The sequence below is a fragment of the Bos indicus genome, chromosome 5 (assembly GCF_029378745.1).
Source record: "Bos indicus isolate NIAB-ARS_2022 breed Sahiwal x Tharparkar chromosome 5, NIAB-ARS_B.indTharparkar_mat_pri_1.0, whole genome shotgun sequence".
In the NCBI taxonomy this organism is placed as follows: Eukaryota; Metazoa; Chordata; class Mammalia; order Artiodactyla; family Bovidae; genus Bos; species Bos indicus.
Window position 1 is genome coordinate 108,764,149 of NC_091764.1, and position 10,820 is coordinate 108,774,968.

Here is a 10,820-nt window from a genome sequence, read left to right on the forward strand (position 1 = left end):
GTAAAGGCTGGTGTGGAGAGGCCGGCCCCCAGCGAGGTTACAGTGCTCAGGCTTGGCCACAAGGTGGCGCCCCAGGCCCGCATGCTGCCTGATTGGGAGCCTGGTGGGTGCAAGCCAGTTGCGGTCACTGGCTCAGCCAGTGCTTTGGCCACAGACACTGCCCGTAGGCATTTCCTACGGGGTAGAGGACTTCATATGTGCACGTGCACACACACACAGCACATCCACGTGCTCATACACACGTGCACAACAGACTCACATGTACATATTCAACCTTCTTCATACCATACGAAGTTGGTATTATCCCTGTTTTGCAGATGGGAAAGCTGACTCCTCTGGGTAAAGTGTTGCACCCAAGGTCACCAGTTCCTCTTCAGGCAAGTCTGTTTACTCTGAGGCCTTGGCTTTACCCACACTGTTCGCTGTGTCCACCCTGCCAGCCTCCGAGATAAGTGTACAAATAACTACATTCCCGTGAAACCGGATGTGTGAGTCCTACAATGACTGCCTGCCTGCACACGATGGGCTGGCTGTGTCTGAGGCCAGGGTCCCAGGCGTCCCACGAGAAGGCAGTTTGCTCGTGCCCTGAATCTCAGGGACATCCCGGAAGCCCCTGGGGAGTGGCATGCTGGCAAGTGGACAGCCTAGGGGAGGCCATCTCCTCCAGGTCAGGATGGAACATCCTGGGGGTGGGCGGTGGCCCAAGGTCGGGGTGGGAGTGAGCAGCACGGAACTTTGAGTCAGGCCTCCCGGCCTCCCTGGGCCAGAGCCTGGCCTCCCTGTGGGAGCTCAGGCAGAGGTATCAGGTGCCCCAGCCACTCCTGAAACGTCCTCCAGCCTCCTGGTTCTCTGCGTGGACAGACGTCTAAGCAAGAGCTGGCCCTCCTTCCCCAAGTCTGCCTGGCCTCAGGGCCATCTCTCCTGTCTGCCAACATGGACACTATGCTAGCCCTGTCCCCACCTGGCTGCCATGCTCTGGGCCGAGGCCTGTGTCCCTCCACCAAGGCACAGAGGCCTTGCCGCGGGGACCCCACCCGGTTCCCTCCCCTCCCCGCTCACTTCTGGCAGGCGCGGCACTCCACAGTGCCGTTGGCCTCCCGCACGGCCGTCTGGTGGACGAACACGGGGTAGGCGGTGTCACAGGGCTGCAGCAGGTCCTGCTTCTTGTGCTTGTGGGCTGCGGGGACACGGAAGGGTGTGGACGCGGGGCCTCGGTCACCCCCGTGGGGTGGGCCTCGACAGCCTGGGCAGTGTGGTCACTGCGCCGGGAGGAAGACGCTCCGTCCACTGGCAGATGGCAAGCCATCAGGACTTGGGGGGCGGGGGAGAGGGAGCAGCTGAGTGTGAGTGACGCCCTGGGTGACCCTGGGTACGCCTGGCTCTCTCCTCACCGTCAGCGGTGATGTCCAGGGCCTTGGAGGAGGTCAGGGTGTGGGGGGCCTGGGAGACGACAGCCCTACTTCCTGTGGACGGTCCAGCGGGTGCTCTGCAGACACAGCTCCCGGACAAGCCGTGGGCCTCCCCCCGCAACTGACCCCATGGTCACTTAGAAGTGGGCGGGGGGCCCAGTGCCCAGACTTCCTGGACTCCTCAGTGGGGCCTGTGTGGTCACTCAAGCGGGCTCAGAAAGGACTCGGCAAACTCAGAGGCCTGGCAGTTGCCCTGGAGGACCCATGTCCACTCCTGGGTGAGCAGATAGCTGTTCCCTGTGTGGGGCCTTGGCCTCTAGACCACAGGACACTGCCTTCTGGTGTCATCAGAGCTATTGCCCAGGAGAGGGCTGGAGGGTTCCGTTTTCCCTGGGGCAGGGCTGTGATTGTGTGGGATGAGGTCTGGGCTACGCACCCTTCCCTAAGGAGCAAGGCTCTAAGTTGGGAGGGGCCTTCATTGTTGAGGAGTCCTGGAAGGAGAGAGGTTCCTGGGACCCTCCCAGCCCAGCACTGGGGCTCCTCGGCCGCTCTACTTACAATGATGGAAGACGGTCTTGGCTGTCCAGGACGTGTGGCCCAGCACGGGGTGGTGATGATGGTGATGATGGTGGTGTCACATGGTGTGGGCATGATGTCACATGGAAAGGATGATGTCACATGGGAATGGTCAACATCACACGGGATGGATGATGTCACATGGATGATGTCATATATGATGGATGACGTCACACGGGATGGATGATGTCACATGGGATGGATGATGGAACACGGATGATGTCACACAGGTCCGTGGTGTCCCGAGATGGTATGATGTCACACAGAGGTGAGGGAAGGTGATTAAGAGGCCGACAGGATGGACATGAGCGGTGGGCCCTCTGCAGTCCCCTCCCCACAAGTGGCGGCTGGAATGATGCTGGGCTCTGGGCTCTGGGCTCCCGCAACTGAGCACTCACCCTCAGCCCTGTGGTCCCCATGCCAGGAGCCCCAGGCCCTCCACTCCAGCAGGAGCCTGTTGGATAGAAGCGGTCAGAGACCTGATTGCCCTCCTCACTGGTCCCCGGGCTGTCTGCCCCTCCCTGCAGGGAACCCTTGTCTGGAGGCTCCTGGGGTGCAGAGGCCCTCCCCTGGCAGCTGCATGTAGGAGGGGGCATTGTATGTGCCTGGCTGGTTCCACCCCGGACCTCAGCCTCCTCCTCTGGGGTTGTGGGGACCTCAAGCAGCTCCCTTCAAGGGGCCCCCTCATAGCCCACCCCTGCGTGAAGTCCCCAGCCCCTCACTCACAGCAGGAGCTCGTTCATTAGCCACCTGGTAGCCGACAGGATGGCAGAGATGGGCTGGGGGGAGAGGGGACACACCGTGAGCCCCGGGCTCCCCCGACCCCCTCCCAGCAATGGGATCAACAGAAAGCTGTTCTGGGAAATTCCTGCTGTAGAGCAGATGATGGGATAATGCCAGTCATCACCCTGGGTGGCGTCTATGGGATCCCTGATGGGTTGTGGACCGTGTCGGGGTGAGGGTGGGAACCAGGCAAGAAGGGGGCTGCAGCTGTCCCTCTGCTGGAGCAGTTGCCCTGACCCCTCCTGCCCCGTCAGATAAGATCTGGGAGGGAGCAGACTGTGAGTGGCAGGGGCAGTGGGAGAGGGCCAAGGTGGGCCCTGGTTCCTGGAGAGAAAGGGACAGGCCACCATCTGGTGGAGGGAAGCCCCGGGGGGACACTCACGCTGACCAGGGGCTCGGAGGCGCTGTGGTGGTGGGTCGGGGGTCTGCACATGGCCTGGTAGTCGTACATGGTCACTCTGAAGCCAGAAATGGGACAGGGTGAGTCCAGACCCCACCCGTATTCCACCCCCACCCTGCCCCAGGAGACTTTGCAGCAGGGTTTTTGTCCGCAGGTCAGAAAATGACATTTCTGGGCTCGGGCTGCTCAAAGACAAGGGACAGCAGACCTAGCTCTCCCTCTCAGGCGGACTCCAGCCCTTCCCACCCCGCAGGCCTCGGGCCTAAGGAGGTTGCTCTGCAGCCCTGGGGGTCCCTGTGCTGTTCTGAGGTTGGGATCCAAGATGCATCTGATCTGTTTAGCATCTGACCCCGCCTCCTCTCTATGTGTTCGGGGAGGGGGGTGCCTGCCCCACTTACTGGCTGAACACCCCCATGCTGAGCAGCTGGGTCACGAGCGCACCGTCTACCTCCCCCAGGAATCGGCCCACCTGAGAGGGCAAGAAGAGGGGGAGAGGGAGGGACAGGGGGTCGCGCCGAGCTCCCGATTTCACCTGCATCTGGGCTTCCCCTCCTGGGGCTTAGTAAGTATGTGTGGGGAGGTTATACTTTCTCCTCGGCCCTTCTGGGTCTAAGGGGGTCCTGGGTGTGTGGCCAGCCGGTGTGATGGGGCACCTCCAGGCCAGGCTGGCTGGTGAGGATGGACTTTCCCACCCAGGAGGTCCAGAGGAGGGGAGAGAGCATCCAGATCCTGGCCCCACGGAGGCTGGGAGGGTGGGCGCTGAGGTCTGAGCGTGTGCCTCGAACTCACATGCAAAAAGGTGCCTCCAGGGCAACAGGCCCACCTGATGGGGTTGGTGTTCTCAGAAGAGACCCCAGGGGGCTCCCTGCCCCTTGCCGCTGGGACACACTGAGAACCCTGCTACCCAGGGGGGCCCCCTCAGGCTCTAGCTCCTACAACTGTGAGAAGAGCATCTTTGTGGTTCGTGAGCTGCCCCATCTGTGGGCTCTGCTCCGGATATCTGAATGAACTAAGGTGGGTGGAGGGGGAGGCAGACAGGAGTAGGTGGTGGGGGGCAGGAAGGGGCTCAGGACACTGGGGTGGGCCCCCAGGGCAAGGCTGCAGACAAAACCTGGGGGCCTCGGGGAACCCCCCACCAATAGAGCGGGGGAGACAAAACAGAGGACATCTGAGGTGAAAAGGCTGGATCCTGGGGTCTCTCAGTGCCAGCTGTGGTTTCAGACTGTCTACTGATTGTCTCTGGGCAAGGATTATTGCTTCCAGCCTTTTTGACAGTAGAGGTCACTGGGCGATGTGAGCGCCCCCACCCCTCCAGTTCTGCTTCCGAGCGCCTTACCTCCTGGGGCCTCTCAGAGATCAGGATGAACCCATTGTTGTCGACGACAAAGCAGTCCAGGTCCTGGGGAGAAGCCCAGAAGGAGGTCAAGGCCAGGCCCTAACACTGACCCCTGGTCTTGCTGCCTGCCCGCTGGACCATGTGGGGAGGCCTCTGCATGGAGCCCAGGCTGGGGAAGGAGGGACTGGCCCATCAGGGGGACACGGGTGGAGGCTGTCCCTCCCCTCTTCCCACTGGGGAGGCACTCACACTGTCCTGGCAGCTCTCTGGGCACGGCCCCTCCGCGGCACCACACTGGAGGGAAGGGCAGAGCTTTGAGTTGTGTATCCATGTCTGTGCGTGTGAGTGTGTGATGTGTGTGGTGCAGTGTATGTGATGTGTGTGTGACGTGTGTGTGATGTGATGTGTGATGTGTGTGTGTTATGTGTGTGATGTGTGTGTGATGAGTGATGTGTGACATGTGTATGATGTGATGTGTGATGTGTGTGTTATGTGTGTGATGCGTGATGTGTGTGATGTGTGACGTGTGTTATGTGTGTGTGACGTGTGTGTTATGTGTGTGTGACGTGTGTGATGTGTGTGATGTGTGTGATGTGTTTGTGCATGGTATGTATGTGTGTGTGTGATGTGTGTGATGTGTGTGTGATGTGTATGGTGTGTGATGTGTGTGGTGTGTGATGTGTGTGATGTATTTGTGCATGGTATGTATGTGTGTGGTGTATGTGTGATGTGTGTGGTGTGTGTGGTGTGACGTGTGTGGTGTGTGTGTGATGTGTGATGTGATGTGTGTGGTGTGTGATGTGTGTGTGTGATGTGTGTGGTGTGTGATGTGTGTGATGTCTGTGTGATGTGTTTGTGCATGGTATGTGTGTGTGTGGTGTGTGTGATGTGTGTGTGTGATGTGTATGTGTGATTGTGTGATGTGTGTGTGATGTGATGTGTGTGGTGTGTCGTGTGTGTGATGTGTTTGTGCATGGTACGTATGTGTGTGGTGTGTGTGTGATGTGTGTGTGAGGCGTGTGGTATGTGTGGTGTGTGTGTGTGATGTGTGTGTGTGATATGTGTGATGTGATGTGTGTGGTTTGTGATGTGTGTGATATCTGTGTAATGTGTTTGTGCATGGTATGTGTGTGTGATGTGTGTGATGTTTGTGCATGGTATGTATGTGTGTGATGTGTGTGTGGTGTGTGTGTGATGTGTGTGATGTTTGTGCATGGTATGTATGTGTGTGATGTGTGTGTGATGTGTGTGTGATGTGTGTGGTGTGTGTGATGTGTGTGATGTGTTTGTGCATGGTATGTGTGTGTGTGATGTGTGTGTAGTGTGTGTGGTGTGTGATATGTGACGTGTGTGTGATGTGATGTATGTTGTGTGTGTGACGTGATGTGTGTGATGTGTGTGCATGGTATGTATGTGTGTGATGTGTGTGTGATGTGTGTGGTGTGTGTGTGATGTGTGTGATGTTTGTGCATGGTATGTATGTGTGTGATGTGTGTGTGATGTGTGTGTGATGTGTGTGGTGTGTGTGATGTGTGTGATGTGTTTGTGCATGGTATGTGTGGTGTGATGTGTGTGTGGTGTGTGATGTGTGACGTGTGTGTGATGTGATGTGTGATGTGTGTGTGATGTGATGTGTGTGGTGTGTGTGTGATGTGTGTGATGTGTTTGTGCATGGTATGTATGTGTGTGGTGTCTGGGGAATGGAGCCCAAAGGACACCTGTGGTGTGCATGCAGGGGTCACATGCCTATGTGGTGAGTGTGGTGTGTGCACACGGGGGACTTGTGTGGTGTGACATGTGTATGGTGTGTTCCTGTCGTGTGTGCCCTGTGTATGTGCATGGGGGGTCCGGGGCTGAGATGCGGGCAGGACCTAGGTGGCAGCACTTCAGGTGCACAGGTTGGGGTCCTCACCCTGAGTGGCCCGCCCACACCCCTACACCCACCTGCCGGGTGGCAGCCCAGAAGCTGCGCTGCAGGAATTCCATTCTCATCTGGACGCCCACGGCTGCCGGGGAGCGGGGCGGGGGTGCAGCGAAGAGATGGTAAGAGAGGTGTTGGATACCAGTCCAAGGGAGGAGGTGCATCCGCAGAGGGCTGGGGGCACCTGGCAGCCTGGGCTGGGGGCGCGTGTGGCTCGGTCTCTCCAGAGCCGACAACACCAGAAAACACCCCAAGATGTGATGATGAGGTCAAGGAGCTGGGAGCTCAAGGTGGGTGCCCGGGGAGGTGGTCCCACTTTCCCGCTGAGACCCAGGTTGGAGTCCAGGGCCCTGTGGGAGCGACACCCCTCCACCGGCCCGCTCAGGCCCCCGTGTAAGAGGCTAAGAGGCTCCTCCTTACAAAGCAGGACCCAGTGAGCAGGCCTGCAGGAGGCTCCCAGCCCCGGAAAACCCGGCTTGCTGCTGCTGCTCACAAGAGCCACCATGCCTCTCTGGTCCCCAGACAGGCTGGGAGAATGCGAGGTGGTGCCCAGAGGCTAGGAGAAATCTGGGCCCAGAGAATAGGAAGACAGGCAAGTTGTAGAGAAAGAGAAAGCATAAAGAAACGAGGCTGCTTCCTACCATCAGGGATGAAGATAAGAGACAATGTCCTGGGTGTCAGACAGCTAAAGTCCCGAGCTTGAGTCCACATGGTAGACAGCTCGGGGGGGAAGGGGGGATCCACGCCCAAGTCACCGGCCCCTAAACACGAAGACCTACTGCCCGGGGTCTCTAAGGCCCCTGGCCACTCTCTCCTCTGGGCCTGATGTGAGCCCCTGTCGGGAGGGCGCTGATGGACCTGGGTAAGCCCCCTCGAGGTCTGCGGCTCCTTCCTCTGTGAAATGGGGTCCCCAGCATTCTGCCGTGTTCACGAGACCACGTCACCCCAACAGGGAGATTTCCCACCACAATCGGGGGCTTCTTTGCTCCTGCCGGGTCTGGGGGTGTGTGTGTATGAAAGGAGTGGGTGGGAAGGAGATAGGACGCTCCCCTCCCCCATTTCTCCCTACGGCTGCAGGAGGCCCCTCAGCCATAGCCCTCGTTTTTCCTGTTACAACCTCCCCTGATGCTCATTTTATTTATTCATTTTTAGTCTTTTGGCTGTGCCCCAGGGCATGCAGGATCTCAGTTCCCTGACTGAGGAGCGAGCCTACACCCCCTCTACTGGCAGCGTGGTCTGAACCACTGGGCCACTGGGGAAGTCGCCCTGCCCTTCATTTTAGACAGACTTCTCTCACGTGTAGGAAGAAGCTGGGCAAAAGAGGAGGCATCTTCTAACAATGGCCAGAGGGGAGCAGTGTGAATGGTTCGGGATTCAAGAAACCCTGACCTTGGCCTCTGGGTCCAAGCTCTCAGACTCTTTCTAGAGCCAGACTCAGCCTTGCCACTCCATGGCTCAGGGCCGGGTCTCCTGGAGCTGTGGCATTTCCAAACTGGAAGAAATTCTGGGATTCTAACCCAGGGCATCTCGAGAGGGCGGGGCTAAGGTTTCCCTAATGAGACAGGGCTTTGAGGCTCACGGGTGGAGACAGAGGAGCAAGCCCCCAAGCCTGTGCTCCGGAACCAGGGTCCATCTCACAGTGGGTTCACGAGCCCCTCCAGGCCCTAGGCCCTGGTCCTAGGACTTGGGACACCTCACTGTTTGCTGTCGGTCCACCCTGGTCACCAGTAGGCATTTCAGACTTCACATGGTCAAAACCCGACTGTGGCTTTCTCCCCAAACCAGAGCCTCCTTGAGAACCCTCCCCACATGAGGCCACATCGCCCACCTAATGGTCACTATCTTCCCACATCCCGCCAGAGTGCTGCTCCCCTTGTTCCCAAACTTCATGAATCTCCCCACTCTCTCCAACCCCACCACTACCCCCATCCCACCTGGATTAATGCCCCGGACCCCCCAGCGGATCCTTCCCCACGGAGCCTAGAGAGTGACCTTCCTGAAGGTTAAGTTGTGTCTCTCCCTTGCTCAGAACCTTCCAAGGCCTTCCCGCTGCCCTCAGAACAAAATAGAAACTTCTCTGTGGTTTGGCATCCAAGGCCCTGCCGATCTCTCTGATTTCAGCCCGAATCCCTAACTCCCTTGAACAAGCCTGTTCCCAACCCAGGGCCTTTGCACCAGCCACCCGCTCCCCTCCACCAGCACCCCCACCCTCGGAATGCACTTCCCTAGAATTAATGAAGTGCTCCGTCTTACAACTGGATCTCAGCGCAAACAGCATCTCCTGATGCAGTGTCCTGACCTCCCGGATAATGAGGTCCTCCCCTCGACTGGCTGTTCACCCTCTATCTCATCACTCTTTATTTTCTAGGAAGCATGACATTTACTTTCCTCGTCCATGGTCTGTCTTGCCCCACCTAGAATGGGGGCTAGCAGTGAGCAGGGGGCTGGAATTCCCTAGCCCCGAGAATAACACTTAGCACATAGCAAGGCTCTCAATAAATACTTTTCGAGCTAAGTAAAATAAATGCTTGTGAATTCTGCAGAGTCCGCCCCCTGACTGGTGAGCCAGTTCTGCAAGGACTCCCCTTACCTTGGGGTGGGGGCCTTGCAGAACTCCTCCCTCCACTCGGAACCCCTCCTTCCTAGAGATGGAGGTGCTTAATGCTGGAGATCTAGCTGTGCCTGGTGCCCTAGAGGACCCAGGGAAATCCACTAAGAGACGGGGAATTCAGGTGAGACATGAAGAATAATTTCCTAGGGAAGAACTGTTAGATGCTGAGAGCAGGGGTTGGTTTGGAGTGAGGCAGGCAGGGTGCAGGGCCTGGGGGGAGACAAGTGGGCAGGAAGGGGGCATCTTCAAGGATTTAAGGACAACTCGCTCGCTGTGCTCCACCACACGTTACCTGGGGCTCGAATCATTTCAAACCCTTTTGTTCAATGCCTGCTTCACAAACTGAATCATGCTTTTCCACCCCATCAAAGAGCCCAGCCTCCTCCAGGGAGACTCCAGGGCAGCTCTCACACCTCATCCCTTGCTCCAGTGGGCCCCAGGCTGGCCACCCCTGCCTGGCAACCCCCCGGAAGCCTGCTCTGTGCAGGTGAGACCACCCCTTGGTCCTGGGTTTGCAGATGGAGAGGCCGAAGGCAGGTGAGGCCTCCATCCTCCCAGGCTGCTGTCCCCACATCCCAGGCCTGTGCTTGGCAGGTCCTTACATCAGAGCCTGACCTTGGTCCCTAGGGGGACCTGCCACAACCTGTTGGAGGGGGGGCGAGCAGACCCCTTCCTCCTGCCCCTGCCCTGCCTGTCCCCCTGATCCACGCCGCCTCATGCCCTCCTCTGCCTGCTTCCTGCAAAGCAGTTTTTCTTTAAGACCCGCTCGCTCACACGGCTGGCAGACAAAGAGCCTCAATAAGGCCACGGGCGGCAGACAGCTTATCAAGACGCTCCTCCTTGCTCTGTGTCCTGGCTGTCACCTCCGCGTTGCTTTGTCATCACAGACGGCAAAACAAAACAGCCGTGCGGCACACGCACAACCCCGCCCCGCCAGAGCCGCCGTGCCCTGGGAGTCGGAAACTCCATCACCCCCCTCGCTCTCCTGTCGACCGTGCCTTTGAAACCCAGCGGCAGGCTGTGCTGACCTGGGGGGTCGGGCGGCTGTGGGTCAACGGGGCCCATCCTTTATGTAGCAGCTGGGGAGCTGGTGCTCAGGGACCCCAGAGACTTCGTCATCCACCTGTCCACTCTGGGGCAGTGAGTAACCCCGCATCCGGTTCACAAACAGCTAATGGCTGGTTGTCAGAGCCTCTGGACCCTGACACCTGGCTGAGCTCTTCCATCCCTGCCCATTCCTCACTCAGCCAGGGGAGGCAGACCCCTCTTCTGGAAGGGCCTTCCACTGTAGACCTGGGATGACCCGCCCACCCACAGACAGCTGTCCTCTGTGATATGGGTCAGAGAAGAAGGTCCAGCCGGACATGCGCACCAGGACGGGAGTTCTGGTTGAGTTTTCAAGGAGGGGAAGGTGCCCCGTGGGTGAGGAGAGGGTTCCAGATGCTGGGAAGGACATGCTGTCCTGGGAGCAGCCGGGCGACAAGGGGGTGTGTGGGGCAGGTGGGGGCCAGTCTCATGATGCAGGGCGGGAGGCTGGGATCCTGGGAGGGAAGGCTGCTTTTCCTCTGGGCACTCCTGCTGTTGCCCAGCAGAGCAGACAGAGAAAGAAGGTGCAGGAGTGTCGAGGGGTCTCTCAGCTTGCACCCAGTGCTGACCACGGACCCCCAAAAGCGGGCGTAAAGGAAGAGGGACTCTGGATACCCCTGACAAACACGCCACGCGTCCAGCCATCAGGCAGGCTTTGAAAGATGCCAGGAAGGTCACCAGGGTCCAGCTCTGGCCGG

General features: G+C 58.6%; 1 protein-coding gene across 1 annotated transcript in view; it reads right to left on the reverse strand.

Annotated features, from left to right (window-relative positions):
* The window catches only part of CACNA2D4 (calcium voltage-gated channel auxiliary subunit alpha2delta 4), a 66,397-nt gene that overhangs the window by 2,087 nt on the left and 53,490 nt on the right, over window positions 1–10,820 (reverse strand). The window contains exons 27-35 of the mRNA XM_070790328.1: window positions 6,449–6,510; window positions 4,754–4,798; window positions 4,505–4,567; window positions 3,567–3,637; window positions 3,151–3,226; window positions 2,712–2,764; window positions 2,384–2,439; window positions 1,968–1,988; window positions 1,060–1,177 (exon numbers count right to left, since the gene is read on the reverse strand). Of these exons, the coding sequence (XP_070646429.1) occupies window positions 1,060–1,177; window positions 1,968–1,988; window positions 2,384–2,439; window positions 2,712–2,764; window positions 3,151–3,226; window positions 3,567–3,637; window positions 4,505–4,567; window positions 4,754–4,798; window positions 6,449–6,510 (565 nt within the window). The remainder of the gene's footprint in view (window positions 1–1,059; window positions 1,178–1,967; window positions 1,989–2,383; window positions 2,440–2,711; window positions 2,765–3,150; window positions 3,227–3,566; window positions 3,638–4,504; window positions 4,568–4,753; window positions 4,799–6,448; window positions 6,511–10,820) is intronic.